The 18,496-nt window shown below is 52.4% G+C and overlaps 5 protein-coding genes and 1 non-coding gene across 6 annotated transcripts; 4 read left to right on the forward strand and 2 right to left on the reverse strand.

Annotated features, from left to right (window-relative positions):
- Window positions 1–4,792: 4,792 nt before the first annotated feature.
- Window positions 4,793–6,764, forward strand: BDW74DRAFT_125355 (RNA-binding protein). Its single transcript, XM_073722147.1, has 4 exons — window positions 4,793–5,181; window positions 5,243–5,399; window positions 5,462–5,657; window positions 5,718–6,764. Exons 1-4 carry the CDS (start codon window positions 5,101–5,103, stop codon window positions 6,571–6,573), a joined length of 1,290 nt encoding a protein of 429 aa, XP_073586234.1. The 5' UTR covers window positions 4,793–5,100; the 3' UTR covers window positions 6,574–6,764.
- Window positions 6,765–7,302: 538 nt separating this feature from the next.
- Window positions 7,303–9,272, forward strand: BDW74DRAFT_149320 (uncharacterized protein). Its single transcript, XM_073723875.1, has 3 exons — window positions 7,303–7,908; window positions 7,972–8,768; window positions 8,844–9,272. The coding sequence occupies exons 1-3, from the start codon at window positions 7,471–7,473 to the stop codon at window positions 8,965–8,967; spliced, it is 1,359 nt and encodes a 452-aa protein (XP_073586235.1). The 5' UTR covers window positions 7,303–7,470; the 3' UTR covers window positions 8,968–9,272.
- Window positions 8,779–9,272, forward strand: BDW74DRAFT_149321 (uncharacterized protein). The gene has a single exon (XM_073723876.1). The coding sequence runs from the start codon at window positions 9,020–9,022 to the stop codon at window positions 9,215–9,217; it is 198 nt and encodes a 65-aa protein (XP_073586236.1). The 5' UTR covers window positions 8,779–9,019; the 3' UTR covers window positions 9,218–9,272.
- Window positions 9,273–9,753: 481 nt separating this feature from the next.
- BDW74DRAFT_t85 lies at window positions 9,754–9,824 on the reverse strand. The gene has a single exon. It is a non-coding gene; the product is annotated as a tRNA-His (tRNA).
- A 543-nt stretch (window positions 9,825–10,367) lies between these two features.
- On the forward strand, window positions 10,368–12,744 carry BDW74DRAFT_189844 (putative glycosyl hydrolase). The gene is made up of 2 exons (XM_073732062.1): window positions 10,368–11,365; window positions 11,410–12,744. Exons 1-2 carry the CDS (start codon window positions 10,477–10,479, stop codon window positions 12,510–12,512), a joined length of 1,992 nt encoding a protein of 663 aa, XP_073586237.1. The 5' UTR covers window positions 10,368–10,476; the 3' UTR covers window positions 12,513–12,744.
- A 1,019-nt stretch (window positions 12,745–13,763) lies between these two features.
- On the reverse strand, window positions 13,764–15,544 carry BDW74DRAFT_149324 (uncharacterized protein). The gene has a single exon (XM_073723877.1). It carries the CDS (start codon window positions 15,139–15,141, stop codon window positions 14,776–14,778), a length of 366 nt encoding a protein of 121 aa, XP_073586238.1. The 5' UTR covers window positions 15,142–15,544; the 3' UTR covers window positions 13,764–14,775.
- Window positions 15,545–18,496: the final 2,952 nt, after the last annotated feature.

The following is an 18,496-nucleotide window of genomic DNA, read 5'->3' on the forward strand; positions in this document are numbered from 1 at the left end:
GGGGGTGTTCTTGGGACATGAGGTGACGGGGGAGGGTCGGCCCCAGAAACTAGCGATCTGCTAGCTATATCGAGCTATCACACTGGAGCAATCCTATTTTGTGTTTGCTTGTCACTGCCAGATCTCCGCGGCCGCCAAGTGCCCGTTGCTCCTTCCTTGGAGGTTAAGGATGTTCAGTATCCGTAGTAGTAGTGCGAACTGGTCTCCGGTCAATTCGGTCGGGGACTCGTACTCCGTCCTCGGGGACCGGGGCCCTGGCTGTGGGGGATAGAAGATGAGGGTGAAACTAGCCTATCGTCGCCTTACTTTTTGCTGCGACGCTGTCTCAGTAGTGTCTCTAGACTCTCTGCCCTAGGAAGCTAGGGGCCCCGAAGTCGGAATTGAGATTGGTCGAGAGCTCTCATAAGAGCTTGAGATTGAGAGGTATCTGGAGGCCGCTTACTCCGTGCAAAACAGCCGATTACCGACCACGAGAGGAAGGAGCTTTGGCCTCGGCCGGGCAAAGAAAATCCAGCTCGAGCCTCGGAGAACGCCGTGAGTGAGACGGTGCCTGGCCGGCCTCAGCTGTTTTGCATGGATCCTCGGCCATGGCCTTATTCGGGGCTGATGGAGTCACTGGGCAGTCAGCCAGCCACAGCCACGATCCATCAGAAAAAATCAAAGCGAAGAGCGCAGACCGCACTGCGAATTTGGCATTTGGCAACCGCAGAGCCCCCTTTTCTCTGTTGGGATGGAATTGGAATTCCGAGGCAGTGGGTCGGCGGCTGATCAGTGGGTCTATAGAGCTTTCTCGAGCTGTTTCATGTTTTTGCCACACTTTGAGAACGGAATACTCCAAAGAGCTGTCTGTTTGTGTTGATTTTGGATGTTGATTTGAGTTGCCGAGAGCTGGTCATCAATAGTGCTCTCGGTTAGTGGCGGAGGTTGTCCTCAAGGCGAATGCAGGCAGTACTCGCCTAGGACATTCCATATCCAACTGAGCTGTTAAGCAGTAAGCCAAAATTAGCTTCGTGGAGCAACGTGACTGTTTATCGAACCAGGACCATGTGATGTCCTCTCTATGGGGACATAGCACTGGGAGAATTGAGGATTCCGTTGAATCATGTCGAGAGCTCGTACGCTTACCTCGTCCGGCATGCCCCGTCAGTGATTGCTGACGGCTGAAACCACATACAGCTGTATCTGACCCAAAGGCCTCTGCTCCTCTCAAAATACTTCTCTAAACGAGCGACTTATCGTTCCGGATTGTTCCAGAACCATTCCGTATGACCGCGCCACGTTCAATGCGCTCCGGGAACACCGCCTCAGCCTTGTCTCGCCTTGGGGAGGCTCGACCGGCGCCTGCTGATTGGACACGGATTGATAATAGTCGTGGAGATCGATGCCAGTGACCACTCATGTGAGTGCCCGGAAGTGAAGCTCAGTGTCTTTTGTCGCCCACGCGACGTGATCGGCATGACCCATGGCCTCGATTTCCCACGACATCTCAAAGCCGCAACAGCCATTATTGAAAAGTGGAAGCAACAAGTTTTGTCTATGGCAAGTGCAGGTAGGCCGGAGAAGAAGAGCGTTCGTATTTGATAAGGTAAGGGGCCAGTAGTTGGTCTGGTAAGTCAATTAGACACACTCGTGTTTTGCTACTCGCAATGCGTAGGAGGGTCTTGCCATGCTCCGAACTCAACAGTCTAGGCAAGTAGCTGTTATGCTTAAGGAAATCATTGTAGTAGAATAATTCTTTGCAGCGTAGAATCGGACGTAGCCTTAACCCATGCCCGGCCCTCCATCGCTCCTTCCTTTCTCATGCACGACCAGGCAAACAAGGTACTCCGTACAAGGGACTACGATCCCACTACGTGACCTGCTGCTCAGTTGGATCGCTATCATGCCTTTGCTGCCATACACAATTGCTACAAAGCAAAATCTCCAGCCACCCATCTTCGCGATAACCCCCGGAGCCTCTCGAACCCCCAGTGCCGCCGCTACCGCAAAGTCAATCGCCGAGTCGCCATGACAAGAGCAACCAAGAAGTTGACTCCCACCGAACAGCTCAAAGAGCTAAACAGAGAGAGAGAAGTATCCCAACATATGGAGCAACCTGAAATGGCGCCATTCTAAAGCAGTGCTCTATTTCCAGCTTCGTAAGATATGCCAAATTTCAGCACGGATCTCCTTTGATGCACCTGTACTAACCGGACTACAAGGTGAGGAATACGTTTGCACTTTGATCCTGAGGATCTCGACCGGGGCTTGGATTTGCTCAGCGTTGACAAGGGACAGCGGCAATAAAGTTATATATACAGCGTCATACGTTATTGTATGGACACCCTGCCATACAAATACCACTTGTCTTTTCGGCAACAAAGAATAGTGAGACAGTGAGTACTTTGATGAGAATTAAACCATTGTCTTCAAATTTTGGTCTGTTCTGACCACGTAGATTCCTCGGCAGATATCAATTAGGGTTATGCTTCGTGACAGACGGCCTGCCGACAACTTCAGTCATAGGTTCGACTAGCATGATTATAGTCTGTCTCAGAGAAGCACTTCAGACAATCCCTAGGATGGCGATATCGATCCTCGATTTACTGCCTATCACAGAACCAAATCAACACATGCTCGCCCATGCCGAAAGGTATATGACACAAACAGTCGCTACAGGCTTACACCTCACGTAAATAAAGGCCCAACGGCTTTATGTCCAGTGCTCGCCTAGGGGCCTTACAAAGAAGCGCGTATCTGAACACGGAAATCCTGGCGACTGTCGGGCTTCAACATCGCGCAGCTACCGACAATTCTGGCAGTGCTCCGAGGCCTTGCTGGCGAATAACCCCACAGTGATGCTGAGCTTAGGGCTCGGTGGCAACGGCGTCCGCAAGCATCAGCCCAACAAAGCACTGGAAAGAAAAGTTCAGGCGCGGGCGATTGACGTATTCTAGAGAGTATTATACTTTCTTCAGCAGTTGATGTGAGTCAGGCCTCCTTCTGGCGCTCAGCCGATGTCGTAAGTTGCACAGTTACCTATAATTAAAAAATTAGCGATTCCACCAGTTAAGAATACATTGTACCAAACAGCTGGGGGCCTCGGGCTCAAAGAAGACTTCGTAGAATCGGATCTATGTGCGGGTAGTAGATTGAGCCCCGTTAACCGAGGTGAGATCTGGTTAGGAAAGGCGTCCCTGCTTCGCCTTCGGGAAAATATCTTAGCCTCGAATCACTATAATCGAGAAAGGGCAGCACTCGCCCCCCTATGCGCATACCCGGCGTGGATGATAGTCGCCCCGATGCAGCCAAGTACTTCGGAGATAAGTATCTCATATGCAAAGAACGAACAGGGATCATCCCGGACGATTGCAGTCATCCTGGCTTCGCATTGAAGAGGCGGAGAAGGAGTGGGCCACGGCCTCTCTTCCCGACTGCCATGCCCAAAACGCCTCGAGAAGGCTGCTGCGCTCCGCGGATGCCCTGAATGGTCGTTCCGGAGTGTCTGTTCGCCTTGTACCATGTCAATCGGAAGCAAAGAGCTCGGTAATGGTAACGATCCTTTTCTTGACTTGGATTTTGTGCGTGTCATCGGACATGATACATCACAAAATGTCCCACAAAGATCTATTTTTGAAGCAATCAAAAAGCGAGACTGCCATATCGCCTCCGCCAATCATGACCGCACCTGCATTGCCCCAAGTCTTGAGCTTCTCGTCGGGTTGACGGCGGGTGTTTTGCTTTTTGCCTGGATCTCTTGTTTCGGGCTTGTGAACGTCAATTCGACCAGGTTCGAACCCCTCACTCGAGTGGATTGCCTCATTGTGGATACTGGAATGCTACTCCGTACTATCTACCAACTGGTCGCTGCACTGATAGGATATGCAAGGTCAGGACCCAGAAGGCCGCCACTCAGAAGGCGCTCTTATCCCAGCTTCAAGGCTCCAGCTTGCTTCCCCTGGAGGCCGGCCCGAAGCTCAATCTGGCGGTGTAACGTCCATAGTGCCAAGATTAATTCTGGGGAATTGACGGTGTAATTCGACGATGGGAATCTGGAGAAGACGAGCCTGCGAGGTCGAGTGCGACGAGCGACTGGGGCTCTGTCAATGTGATTGTTGTATAGGCTGATAGAGTTTGGAGGAATCGACGTGTTACGTACCTTGATATGCTCGATCATGCAAGAGCGAAGGAGAAAGGGAGGAAAAGAAAAGAGGGCAGATACATGGGACTATTGAGTGTTGATGGAATGCAGATGGAAAAAAGAAAGTTCGCCGTATGCTTGTGGCCGTGGCCCCGTCTGCTTCTTCCCTTCCACCCTCTCTGCCTCCACCCTCTTCGATCTTCCTCCACCACCACCGTTGATCATGCACGACATATCAGGCTCATCAGGCTTCTTCCGACCCTCTCAATTTCAGACCCCAGTCGAGTTGACACATCCTCATCCTCTCGCGCCGTCAAAGCTGCGCCCTGTCATTCGTCAGCGGGCTCAGCGACCTGTCGGTGACCCTCTTATTCTTACCTACTCTTTGCCATCCGCCCCTCAATGAGGAACTCGCCCTTTTTCAAATCGTCTTCTTCTTCGACTCCCATTGCTTCACCCGTTTCCACAATCTGTCATTGGGCCGATCCAAACGGTCACCCCGGCGGCTGTGGCTGTTGCGCTCTTTCCGGGTCATTGTGCCTCGATGTAGATCGAAGAGCCTTTATCCTAGCTTCAGCTCATATTGTTCCTTCTCCTCTCTCGCTTTGGTAATCTTGCTCAAAGTCTGAAGGCTTCTTCTTCTCGAGCATTGCTCTTTTGTGACCTAGGACCTGCTACTACTGCACCGCACGACCATCTGCTGTCGGGCTTAGCCTTTGCGATCGTGAATATTGGTACGTCGGAAACAGTGCAGCACACATTGCCAGAAGCGAAATTCGACCCCCAATCATCCCTGATTTCAATTAACAAGCAATATCCACTGTCCCACTCCACGGCTATCTGGTTTCACCATTCTTTCCGGGGTTGTGATATCGACTGCCCGAGCGGATAGGGACTCGTGATCCTGCTCGAGAGCCTGCGGCACTTGCATTATATCATTCTCAATCTGTCCACCAAAAGAAACTGGTGCTACCAAAACAATGTCTTTTCCTCCGCGCGGAAGACCCCGTGTATCGAGAGCCCGAGGGAGCGACGAAGAATATGTGCTATTCCTCCAAGGAGTAAGTTTCTTCTACTTCGTTCAGGTTCCGTCTTAGTAGCTGTGACTTACGGAGAAGGCAGATTCCAGCCCGCTGTCGCTGGCAGGAGCTCAAGGACTTAGTTCGTCAAACGGCACTACACATTCGACAGGCAGTAGTCTATGACGATCATCATGGATTTCCTACTGGGTTGGGGCAGATCATTGTAAAGGAAGAGGGTGAGGCCTGGCGGACATACCGTAAGTGCGATGCATCCTCGATCCTCGTTCTGAGCAATGGCTGATGAAGACGCGGCTTATAGACAGACTATCCACAAACGGCTGGGAAGGGCAGAGCCTAGTGGTCACACTCGCGCGGACAAGCTCGCCGACTCGACCAATTGCAGGGCCTACAAAGAGCCCAGCATGCGTTATACAACCCAGCTACATAGCAGGTTATTCAGCATTACCAAGAATGGCTCCCAATAGCGCTATACCACCCTCTCCCATAGCTACAGAGTACGCTTTCCTAATCTTGTGCCCGATGTACGTCGAGTGTCTAGGCTAACCGTACTGTAGCCCGCCCAGTCCAACCTACCACAGCACGGAATATAGCACTGTGGTCAACCCGATATTCGTCTCTCACCAAGCCTTCATGCCCGCTTTTACAGATTCATTGCAAGCGGTTCCAGGAGTGCCGAGCTCACCCAATCCCCAGCCATCCTTCTGCGAACCAATGGCATACGGGCTCATCCCTACATATGCCCTGTCCCACCAAATGCAACAACCCGTCATAGCAAACAGCTTCAGACCAAGCCACCTGAGCACTACCCCACACAAGAACCCGTACAGTTACCGTACCAGTTTCCTACCGTCATACCCTCGCCAAAATCTCCGCCGAAACATCATAATCCAGAATCTTAACCCAACCACCACGGAGGAGAGCCTGCTGAGCTTCCTGCAAGAAACAGTTACTGTGGAGCATTGCGAGATCCTACCATCGCACACCACATTTAGCGCTCAGCCCACTCGGAGCAGGCTCACTGCGCGCGTCACTCTTCGCTCTGCAGAAGAAGCGAAACGGGCTGTAGCTCTGTACAACAACACCATGTTCATGCGATCCAGGATGCGTGTCAAAATCGACAAGAGCACATCGCACACTGTCCCATACGGTCTTGCACCCAATCAATATGCTGTAGACCAGAACGAGATCTCTTTATGTGCAAGCAAGATAGATCAGCTGCAGCTCACTCCGCCGACAACAGAGGCCTCAAGCTCAGACACAGATGAACCGGCTCTGGGTCACGAGCATTCACGATCCGATGTTACTGAGCTCAGTTTTAAGTCAAACCCCAGCTCTAAGCCAGCCGACAGCTGCCAGCCACTGGTAGTCAACGGGTCTGGGCTTGGAGGAAGAACTGCCGTCGCCGCCTGATGCGTCGCTTTTCCGTCCATGACCCAGCCCCGAGGTCCTAACTAGTTATATGCTCTATTTACTTCGATCTATAGTTGATATTCTTCTTTGCATCTTGATCGCTGTTTCTTTGTTTGTGGTTTTATCATTCCTATATAGGCAGGCTACGTACCTTTACTAGTATAGGCGTAAGGCTCGGATGTGGAAAGATTTCATTTAACTTGTCTATGATCGTTACTTCTTTCCATACTCTGCTACGTAGTACGGACCTAATCTAGATCATAAATTTTTGGATAGATGTGCTTTGACTACGCGCATGCTAGAGGGTGTATGATCATGGCGCAGAGGTATTGATATAGCTACTTCACACAGATGGTCCTTGTCATAAGCACCCTGGTAGGCCCATTGCCAGATGCCAGCCAGAGGGGGTAATCGTGATCTAATCATTAGGCTCTTCTGGACTGTGAGCTTGCGACATGGGCCGTCGTTCCAGGTTGTTTTTGGGATGGCAACAGCGCTTTCAAACAACCATCGATTGCAGCTTGATAAATCCATTGTTTGGCCAATAACTTCAAATAATTAAGCCCTTTGACTGAAAGCTGGCATTGTTCGCAGCAACCGTTGCTGCTGACTTGTTGTGCACAAGGTAAATTCTTAATAAAACGCTAGTAGTCTAGTGCTGCAGATAACTAGCGCCGCCGCGTGGATGACAAGATCGAGACTCCGCTCTGCATTCCTGGCACTGGCAAAAAGAGACCCGCCACCCGAGATATTTCTCCAGCATCTGATAAATATTCGAACCCCTCGCAGCTACTGACACCGACCCGTGGCCCATCTCTCCGGTGCTGGTTGACCGGAAGATGGTGTGTTTCCCTCCCCGTTTGCACCCTCCAAGCTCAGCGCTCGACCGACGTCAAAATGTCGTCTCAACCTCCCACCGAAGCTCAACTGAACCTGGCTGCTCTGGCCGAATCCCCTTCGCCGCGGACGATGCGAGGCCTGCGTAAAATTCAGTCGCATCAGCACCTATCCTCTCGTCCTCCTCTATTCTCGCAAGTCTCGTTCGATCGCGCCTCCGCAGGACCCGAGGTCTCCAAACCAGCTAAGCTGGACTCCCCTGTCCGGCTCCGAACCCACCGTCGCGCGAGGTCAAACAGTGACGCTTCCTCTCGAGAATCCCCGAAACTGACAGCCCGGCGCCCTGGACGGAAAACTGGCTCCGGATTTGGGTTGAAGAGGTCGCTTCTTGAGGTTCTGTTGCGAGATGGACCACAACAGGGGAACGTCCAAGAAGCGCTCCAGGAGTTGCGATATTTGGTTCTCTCAACAAGAGTTGAGGCAGACGGCGATGGCATGGTGCGATCTACTAAATTTTCGGGATCATTGCCTTCAAATAGCTAACTTCGTTTGTACATTTAGTCAACGTACCGCGTCTATCTTTGGCTGATCCTTCTCGATATTCCTCCCTTCCCTACCGATCACTACCTCTCCCTCATCCACCGCGGCCGTTCTCCTGCGTATGCGAAGATTCGCAATGATACTTTCCGCACTCTCGCCACCGATCCGCTGTTTAAACGCCGCGTCACAGAAGCCAGTCTCATCCGACTGCTTAATGCAGTAGCCTGGAAGATCCACGATGAAAAGAACAAGAGCAAGGCCAAGTCCCGTCCATCATCACGCCGGCGTGAAATGGAGCTTCTTATAAATACACCGCCAAGCATCGCAGAAGAAGAGCCCTCTACTGATGACATGACTCCCGACAGCATGGTCAGCAGCAGTAGCGGCACATCGCTTCTCACCCCCGGTATTACCAATGAAACAGCAGTATACGTGCAGGGCATGAATGTCCTCTGTGCTCCATTCCTCTACGCAGCCCGCAGTGAAGTCGAGGCGTTTGCACTCTTTCACAGCTTCATCACCCGCGAGTGCCCCGGTTACATCCGCGGCGCCATGGATGGTGTTCACCGAGGCCTCAATCTCGTCGACCGATGTCTGGAGATTGTCGAGCCAAAGCTCGCCGCCTACCTCTTTTCCAAAGGATTACAAGCAAAGCTATACGCCTTCCCATCCGTTCTCACTCTTTGCGCCTGTACACCCCCTTTGCCTGAAGTCCTCCATCTGTGGGACTTTCTCTTCGCTTATGGCCCGCATCTGAACATCCTCTGCATCGTCGCGCAACTAATTTTGATGAGAGACACTCTCCTTAAAAGTTCAAAGTACGTAAACAGCATTTCTCTTTCTTGCTTCTGGATCTTTGTCACCCTGACTAACGTCTCCTGCAACCAAACTAGCCCAAACAAAATACTCCGATCTTTCCCGCCCCTCGACGCCAAAGAGATCATTGCTCTGACCGTCCTGATCGTTCGGAAGATCCCCGAACCACTGTACGCCGAGTTGATTGAGCACGCCAAGTGAATTCGCTTGCGTGCCTTTCCACCCCAGGCCCTGAAACTGATGGATTCTGCACATGCAACTTTCGGTTCTTGTATTATTTACTTACTCCCTTTTTTGGTTTCGAATTCCCTTGTTTCGGGTCTGTATATGTTACCCACTGGGCTCTTATGGCTTATGCGCGGCGTTTTCGGGTTGCTTCTTCCTCCTCGGCTTTGAGCTCATGGAGGACTTTATACCTCGTTGTTCTGTTGATGATGACATGATTCATTGAATTGAATGACTAATGAATGGAATGAACGATTGCTTGCTATATGACTAGCTTGATATTTTCTTTCTCCGTCTCCCACTGGACTTGATTCTTTTACTTGATAAAACGTAGGACACGGACACGGTCCGAACAGGATACCCGGCCCTGTAGAATTCCGTCGTATGCAAGGCGGATGGTGTCGACGAGGGCAGTTTGATTTTGACGGCCGAGATTTTAATGAGCCGGGCCAGAGACTGCCTTATTATTACGGTGATGCGAGGCCAGAAAAGGACAGCACTAAAGTACCGTAGTCGCTCTGTTTTACAAGAAGCACTAGGCCATGTAGGAGGAGTATCGGACATGGTCAAGATATAGAGAAAAGCTATTTATAAGCCGGACCAGAGACATGCCTTACTATTGCAGCAGTACAATGCCAGAAAGAGACAGCACTGGGGTATTTTCCCTATCTCACAATAAACACCATCCCATGTAGGAGGAGTGTCGGACATGGTCAAAATATAGAGAGAGGGTAAGAAAAACAGAAAGAGAAAAAAAAGAATTGGCGCCGCCCGGAATCGAACCGGGGCTGGCACGGCCACAACGTGACGTCATACCACTAGACCACGGCACCTGTTTGTTGGAAGAGTTTTTTTTATTTGTATTTATAATGTGAACGACAAAATGGTGTAAGGACCATCAGAACACGAGGTAGATGGACCAGGAACATTATTGCTAACCACGCTCCACGAAACACATTTAATGCATAATATCTATGTTCCGGCTGAGGTCGGACTTGTCCACCCCTTAGCTTAGTGCCTACTAGGCAAGTAGACACTATTAAACCGGTTGGTTGCTGTTTCCAGTGCGATATATATTAATATGCTCCTGGCCCCCTCAAGCATGGCGGGGGAGATATTTGCGGAGGGGTGAAAATAGGGAGGAGTTGGAAGCATGCTTAGCCTCGACTGAATAGTTGGTCTTGTTCGGTCTTGGTTCAGACTTTAGGCTGAATTCCATTCCAACCTACACCCCTCTCCGCCGCAGGATTCTATTCATCCATCAAATCGGATGCCCCCCAAAGTCGCTGCTGCCCCCCCGAGTACTTGATATAATTGGGTGTCAATCTGGCGAACATGAAGCATGTCCTGTCATGCTGTCCTCGCGGGGGTGACGCAGCAGATGCTGAGCTGTTGCTGCTGTCAGGTATATTTATATACCACCCCCTCAAGCTGTGTCCCATCGACACCTCCAAGTGACCACCCAGTCTGTGAAAGTCATTGACCATGCTCTACCCCGACAGTGATAAACTCGTCTTCCGCTTTGACGACCACCTCCTCTGGGTCGAGCCCTGGAGTGACAACGCACTCCGCATCCGAGCCACAAAGCTCTCGGCCATGCCCGCAGAGGACTGGGCTCTTCTACCCAAGCCCGAGGCAGACAAATCGACCATTGAACTCCCCAAAGACAAAGAAGGAGAAGCAACCCTAGTCAATGGCAAGATCAAAGCTGTCGTCACCAAACGCGGCAAGCTCACCATCTACAATTCCCAGGGCACCAAGCTGCTAGAAGAGTATGCTCGGCACCGACGCGACCCAACGGACCCGAAATGCAGCGCCTTGGAAATCGAGGCCCGCGAGCTGCGGCCTATCTTGGGCGGGGATTTCCATCTCACGATGCGTTTCGAATCGCTTGACCCGAAAGAGAAGATCTTCGGGATGGGTCAATATCAGCAGCCTGCGCTGAATCTCAAGGGAAGTGACATTGAGCTGGCACATCGGAACTCCCAGGCTAGTGTGCCATTCGCACTGTCATCGCTGGGTTATGGGGTTTTGTGGAACAATCCTGCGATTGGAAGGGCGGTGCTGGGGACTAATACGATGAGCTTCGAAGCGTATTCGACCAAGTCACTCGACTACTGGGTTGTCGCCGGGGACTCACCGGCGGAGATCGAGGAGGCGTATGCCCAGGTAACTGGCTATGTCCCGATGATGCCGGAGTATGGCCTTGGATTCTGGCAGTGCAAACTGCGGTATTGGAATCAAGAGCAGCTGCTGGACGTGGCCAGGGAGTACAAGCGGCGGAAGGTCCCATTGGATGTCATTGTCTGCGACTTCTTTCACTGGAAGCACCAGGGAGAATGGAAGTTTGACCCTGAATTCTGGCCAGATCCAGGCAAGTCACCCGGTACAATCAGTGAGCGAAGACTGACTCCTCAGATGCCATGGTCCAGGAACTCCAGGAGATGGGAGTCGAACTCATGGTCTCTATTTGGCCCACGGTCGAAACGGCGTCCGAAAATTATCCCGATATGCTCGAGAAAGGCCTCCTGATCCGGCACGACCGCGGCCTCCGCATCGCCATGCAATGTGACGGCGACATCACGCATTTTGACGCCACCAATCCAGCCGCAAGAACGTTCGTTTGGAAAAAGGCGAAGGCGCACTACTATGATAAAGGCATCCGGATTTTCTGGCTCGACGAAGCAGAGCCCGAATACTCCATCTACGACTTCGACATCTACCGCTACCACGCCGGCAGCAACATGCAGATTGGCAACACCTTCCCCAAGGAGTATGCGCGAGCCTTCTATGAGGGCATGCAAGCCGAAGGACAATCCAACATCGTCAACCTGCTCCGCTGCGCATGGGCAGGGAGCCAGAAATACGGCGCCCTTGTCTGGAGCGGTGATATTGCATCCTCGTGGTCATCGTTCCGTAACCAGCTCTCCGCGGGCTTGAATATGGGCATTTCTGGCATCCCATGGTGGACGACTGATATTGGAGGCTTTCACGGCGGAAACCCAGACGACCCTGCCTTCCGTGAGCTCTTCACGCGGTGGTTCCAATGGGGTACTTTCTGCCCTGTCATGCGTCTACATGGAGACCGCGAGCCCAAGCCAGAGGGCCAGCCTACTGCTCCCGGTGCAAACAACGAGATCTGGTCATATGGCGAGGAGGTGTATAAGATTTGCAAACGGTACATCTTCATTCGCGAGAAATTGAGACCGTACACGCGGAGTCTGATGAAGGAGGCACACGAGAAGGGAACACCAGTCATGCGAACCCTTTTCTACGAGTTCCCGGACGACAAGCGCAGCTGGGAGGTCGACGCTGAGTATCTTTTCGGTGCGCGGTACCTCGTCGCCCCTGTTCTCGAAGCAGGGCAGCGGAAGGCCTCCGTGTACTTACCAGCGGGCGCGACGTGGAAGGTCTGGAATGGAGACGGAGATGAGAGTGGCGAAGGCGAGGCGTACGAGGGGGGACAGGATATCGAAGTCGACTGTCCCATCGAGTCGATGCCTGTTTTCGTTCGGATTTAGGACCCATGGCCAGCCAATAAAACACAGCAAATGCCACTTCGATCAGATCAACTCGGCCGGGCTCGGGATAAGTGTGATAACCCAAACGGTGCAAGCTCGTGCCTTGGCCTCGAGTCCGAAGTATATCTTGCATGGGCTTTCGTTACAAATCTGCAATCCTCGTATATAGCACGCGCTCACTGGTAAAGGCGGAAAATAAACTTCCAACTTCCAAGGTTTCTGCATGAACTTGGTGTGATCATGGGCGTAGAAGAAGCAATATGCAAGCTACCTAGTTTTTGGGAAAAGCATGCGCATGCGCATACGCCCCTGAGTCAAGCAGCTGGGCAGCTCAAGACTAAAGCTCCACCCGCCCCGTTCCCCGGCCCATCGCACTCCTTTCCCTTTCCCTTTTCCCAAACCGTCCAGCTCCATGATCGTCACGCTCGGGCTCGGAAAGTCAATCGAGAATCCTTTGTGATCGTCATGATGGCTCAGTGCACGCCTTGATCGTCGATCTGGCCATGACCGCCGCCCATGGCAGCCCCTCGTTGGATCTAGAATGGAACGTATCATATGCACCCGCCAACTAGTTGCGAGCCGGTGACGAACTGCTGCAGGGGTTGATTCTGATCCTGGATTCTGGCGTCCTTCTGCACCTGGACCTGCTTCAATGTACTAGTAAGACTTCCAACTATGGCCATTGAGTAATAGACCTGCTGGGTGTATACTATGCTTATCCCCAGCCTACTAGATAGAGGATTACCTGGCTCGTAGCACCTCCATCCAAACCATCGAAATTACAGACCCACGAGAAGAAAAAAGCAACGTTCTCGGCAAGACCGTTCAGGCCATGAAGCCATCTATCCGCGGTTCCGGGCGATCATCGTCAGGAATTGGGAATATGACGCAGGTATCCGTAGTAGGGACTACTGACCACGCGGTGGTCGAGGTGAGATCATGCCCATGCCCATGCCCATACCCGTGCCACGCTGTGATCAGCCACCGTTGACGGCCCTTTGAACAATCGGGCATGGCTCAAACCGACTCTCTGTTCATGATGACGGAAGAGTACGTACATTGGTAGATACGGTTCATGGTTGTGGTGGTTTGCGGAAGTGTAAACACTAAAGCAGATATGTATGTATCCGTATGGCGTTCGATGGGTCTCGATATTCCTTCCCTAATTTGACATCGTAGTATGACTGGAGTAGAGCGATATTGCCTTGTGTTACCACAGAGGATATAGTACGTCCAGGATCATCTCTGGATAGCACTACTCCGCAAGTGCAGGAAGGGCCCTTCCAAGTAATCCAACTAGATCGTGAACTAGAATTACCCCACCTCTAGAACAATAGACGACGTATGTACCGGTCTTGAGTTTACTCCGCACTGCGCAGTGACTAGCTAGAAGTCTGGACCTCCATCATCCCCATCCATACCTGGACTATGAAGTGATGAAACAAGTCCCAAATCCCCGTCATGAGGCGAGCACGTAGGACTAGCAGAACTAAGAAGGAAACAGCGATATAGCCCAGCCCAGTCCAACCATGGAACCACGATCGCCAACCGTTGCCAACCTAACAAGCTTGTACTGAAACTGTAAGTAAAGAGGCGAGTCCAGGCTAGATCTCAAAACCTCCAGACCATGGGCGCTACTCGTTCAGTGCTGAAGCTTGAGGAAACCAAGACCCACGATTCAGGCGATCTGAGTCTGAGCGTTGCAGATCACCCACGCTTCCGCGGAGCATCGACCATGGACTTGAGTTGCCTGCCTGCCTATCAGCATGTCACCGGCTAAAGGTCCCGGGACGGAGATAATCAGCCATGATTCCGCTCGAAAATCATTCCGCGTATAGTAAGTTGTGGCTGAGCGGTTATTGGACCATTGGGAGCTGAGCTTGGTCTTCGGAAGGAGTTCAGAGGCGATAGTGCGTGCTTTGGCCTTTAATTATTATCCTGCCGTAGTGAAGCAAAGTATGGTGAGGCGAGGCACAGTATCCTAGTCTCTCTTGACGTCTTCTGTAAATTGCTGGCTGCCATTGGTTCCAATGAGTAACGACGACCGTTTTCAGCGCTCGTACCGATAAAACAACAAAGAACACTAACATGACCTCTTCACGCCGTACTAGTCCTCGAACCAGCATCTCGGTGACCGGAGTGGACTCAGTCTCCAATGAACCCCGGCACAGCGCGCTTCCAAGCCCATGGAACGCAGCGTGCTAAGGCTCAACGGATTGGGAAGACAGCAAGCAGGCGCGTAGCTTATTTGTCAAGGGCAAACTCAACGCACTGACTCCCGAGCCACCGCACCGCTGTCAGCGAGAATAAGCTCGAGCTCGAGCGGACCAGACAAAGAGACCACGAGGTCACGCCCGCGGGTGGCTGGGGCGTTTGCCGTTTCCGGAGTGGACGGCGAGAACGAGGGCGACGGCGAGAATGCTAACGTCAACGCCAATGTCGACGCCATCGCCAACGTCGATGTCAACGCTAATCTCAACGTTGGATCCAAGGCAGAGGTTCTTTGTTGGCCACGGGGTTCGGAAGCTTGCGGTAAGTGCTTCGTAAGTCTGATGGTGAGGGGGGACAAAGAGGTTATTGGACTATTGGGCCTATGGCTTTGTCCTGGGCTTGGCTGGACGCTGGACATGGAAGGGCCCGCGGTCGCTGTCAGTTTTGACAGTCCAGGACTCGGTCGCTATGGGCTATAGAGTGCGGTACCACGAGAAATCGATAGCTTGTTCGTGCTCTCCACTATGTCTGGGTCGAGTACCTCGGGCTCTACTCCGTACCTCACGATGGAGACCAAGCGACAAGCGATGGGGAAAGTGTACTACTTCGTAGCACAAGACTCGGACATGGTCGGGCTCCTGATCCTTCTGATTCCTGGCCATGTCTAGAGTGACAGGTCGGGGTCTATCATGGATGTAAGGTACTATGGTCGGTGTTGACTCGAGTCTCGCCTTAACAGATGGACATAAGAACAAGGACACAAACTATGTACCTAGGCATGTATGGACACAATTGCGCGGTGTAATGCAAGTATTGACAGCGTGTAAAATAAAATACCACTATCGAGCCTCAGGCCTGCAGGTCAAGTCGCTGTAGCCGTCCGCCGCGGCGCCGAGAGATCGGGGAACGGGGACCATATGGTCGCCGAACGAACGTTGAAGGCCGAAGGATCCAGTCACGACCCCCGGAGCTTTTCTCTACGTCACCACCAAGGGTTCGGTCGGTACCACTCTGCGAGTCTGCAGCCTGCAGGAAGGTTCACGGCCATTTGACCGTTGACTACTGCACGCACTCAGGATGCTAGGCTGGTCGTACAGTTCTCACCTGGGTTTTCTTTGTGGAGGGCTACCGTACCTCCTGGAGTCCGCGGGTACTCCAGTGATTCGGGGAACACCTTCGGTCTCTACGGAGGACTTGATGACTGATGACTGACTGATCGTGAAGATCTGAAAGGTACGCGGAAAGTATGTCAGATACGTGCAGTACGTGCCCGGGGGGAAAGCGAGCTGGAAATTTCAATATTTGCAAATGATTGACAGGTCGACGGGGTGCATGGACCGCGCGCCTGGTTCGCAATCCAGAGGCCCGACAGTCAGGATAGTCGGCGGATGCGAGAGCGCCGTTCGCTCCACAGCGGCGAGGCCCTCGCATTGGATCCCAGCTTCGGGGCTGCAGAGCAGGGATTCCTGGTCTATCCTCTTGGCTGTTAGCTGCTGCGCTGGTCGCACAGCATCTGTCAGTAGTGGGAGATGGTCAGCAATAATCATCGTTAAATGGTTGGGATTGCGAGTGCGACCGCCCGTGGTCGCTGCATGGCGCACGCTGCATAGGAGTTATTGTGGGCGTGGTCCATATGGAGTAGTACCCATCGCCCATGTGCAATGCCTGGGCCATCTATCCCAAGTCGATGGTGGTGCCCGCGGCAGAGTGGCCGATGACGATCGCTGTGTGGAGTACACAAGACTAACAAGGGTTTATCTCAAATACTTCCCGTGTCTCTGGCGACACTTATAGAACAAGGTTGATGAAGAATAATTGAAGATTCAGGGTTAAAACTTGTCAAGCTGTCGCAGTCGCATCGGTAACTGCTCCACTGACGAATCTGAATCAATAGTCGTCTTGGGATGCTGGACTGGCGGCAGTTGACGTCCAATCGTTTAGCGTTTGTCGCGGTTGGTTCTGGTATCTGATGCGAGTGCCTCATTACCCCAGTTACTAAGAAGGGCCTCGTGGAATACCGATTAGGCATTCTGTGTACGTGAGGATGCAGTAAGTGAGTATTCCCCGGTCTGCATGGGCGTATGAAATCAGATCGGTGTACTCCGTAGTATGTACGCTGTACGTCCGTTTCGATTGCCCACTGTGCTGTCCCACGAGGCTGGACCCAACTGAAGTATCCGTCGCATGGCAGTGGCACGGTCGCACAGCCAGCCAGATGACTTTGCGAATTCGATAGTTCCTATGGGGTACCTACCTAGGTATGGAAAACTGTGCAGTGTGCACCTGAGCTGTCAACTCAACCGAGACTCAGGTACGGTATAGGGCCGAGGCTGTCAGGGATCCATCACTGCCGACAGGTGAAGAATTCGAGGCTCTGACGTTAACTGCCATGCCCATGCCATGTCGTTTTGTTAGTCCTTTTTCCAGATACGGTGGCTTGGCGACATGCGAGATCTCGATCTTGATCCTTCATGTCATGCCCGAGCATCTCCGTTGCCCAGCCGACTCAGATTAATCTATTCGAAGGCGGCCTGGCGATCAATAGTGCGCACGAGAAGGCGAAGCAGTTAGCCCGGTCAAGAGATCTTACCAGTCAACCGAAGATCTAGTGGGAATTGTCCGTAACCTTCTAGTCGCTCCTTGGGCGTTGGAATAGATTGCAACAGGTGGAGCTCTGGAGTGCGAAGACATCAAAACTCAAATTCCCCTTGGTGGCCCCGTCCGCTTATCCATTCCGCTTCCAGTTAGACACAATGACAAATACCTTATTTTGGTGAGCGAATCACACTCTGAGATCGGGCTGGTGGTTCCTCACGTCACGCATCTCAGGGCCAGGGTTCGTGCTCTGCCGCGGTTTTAGCGTATTAACCGGCCGTATTTCGTATATCTTTCAAGGAGTTTTGAATGACATTGATTCACCCCCTTTCAGGCTGACGCTGATGCTGACTGCTCTTGGCGACGGCCCAACGGCGTCTAGCTCCAGCTCGTGGCGGGCACTGGCGTCTCGGTCTGGCGGGCTGGCGTTGCTGTCTCGGCTGGAAAGCTGCGTCATTGGCTCCCTGGCCAGGTACCCGCGATGGCAGATTTTGACAGCAGCGAGACTCCACTGCCATTATTATCCGTCTTCCACAGACCAACGCCTGTTCTGTGCTGCTGCTACTAGTTTGTCGCAAGAGCCGAATCGCCTGCGCGGTGGTTTTATCTCGAAACTGATTCGAGAGCTGAAACAAAACAGCCAGACCAAGGAATCACGACGTTATCCGCTCAATAGTTCTGGAAAGATTTTGAGGTGGAAAAAAATAAACATACTACTCCGTACAGAGCTGATCAGGGAGGCTACAGGATAAAGGCCAGATCGGCCTATCAGGCAGGGGCGATCGGATCGAGCGCTAAGAATAGGCGAGTGTTAGCAGACTAATGGCCCATCCCTCTATACTGCCCAGTCTACCAGTACTAGTATCGAATCAATGTGCAACTCCAGAAACCGGGGACAGACAGAAGATAGACTCAGTACCACCTCCGAGCCGAAGAGGTGCCCGATATCCCCGAATCGCCGCAGTACAGTACAACAGAGTGGTCTGGGTCTCACGGCAATCGATAGCAGACTAGGCGGTCGCGTGAGGAAACGAAACCAGGTTTCTGGGTTTCTGATCGATAGTCTGACTGGTCTGCGGCAGAACGAGGCGATGGCTCCGACCGCGTGTCCGCCACATTGCTGGGCCTGGAGAAGGGCAAAAAGAAACGAATGAAGGCTGCAGAACAGCCGAAAAGGG

This window comes from Aspergillus multicolor, assembly GCF_047715735.1.
Source record: "Aspergillus multicolor strain CBS 133.54 unplaced genomic scaffold BDW74scaffold_6, whole genome shotgun sequence".
Classification (NCBI taxonomy): Eukaryota; Fungi; Ascomycota; class Eurotiomycetes; order Eurotiales; family Aspergillaceae; genus Aspergillus; species Aspergillus multicolor.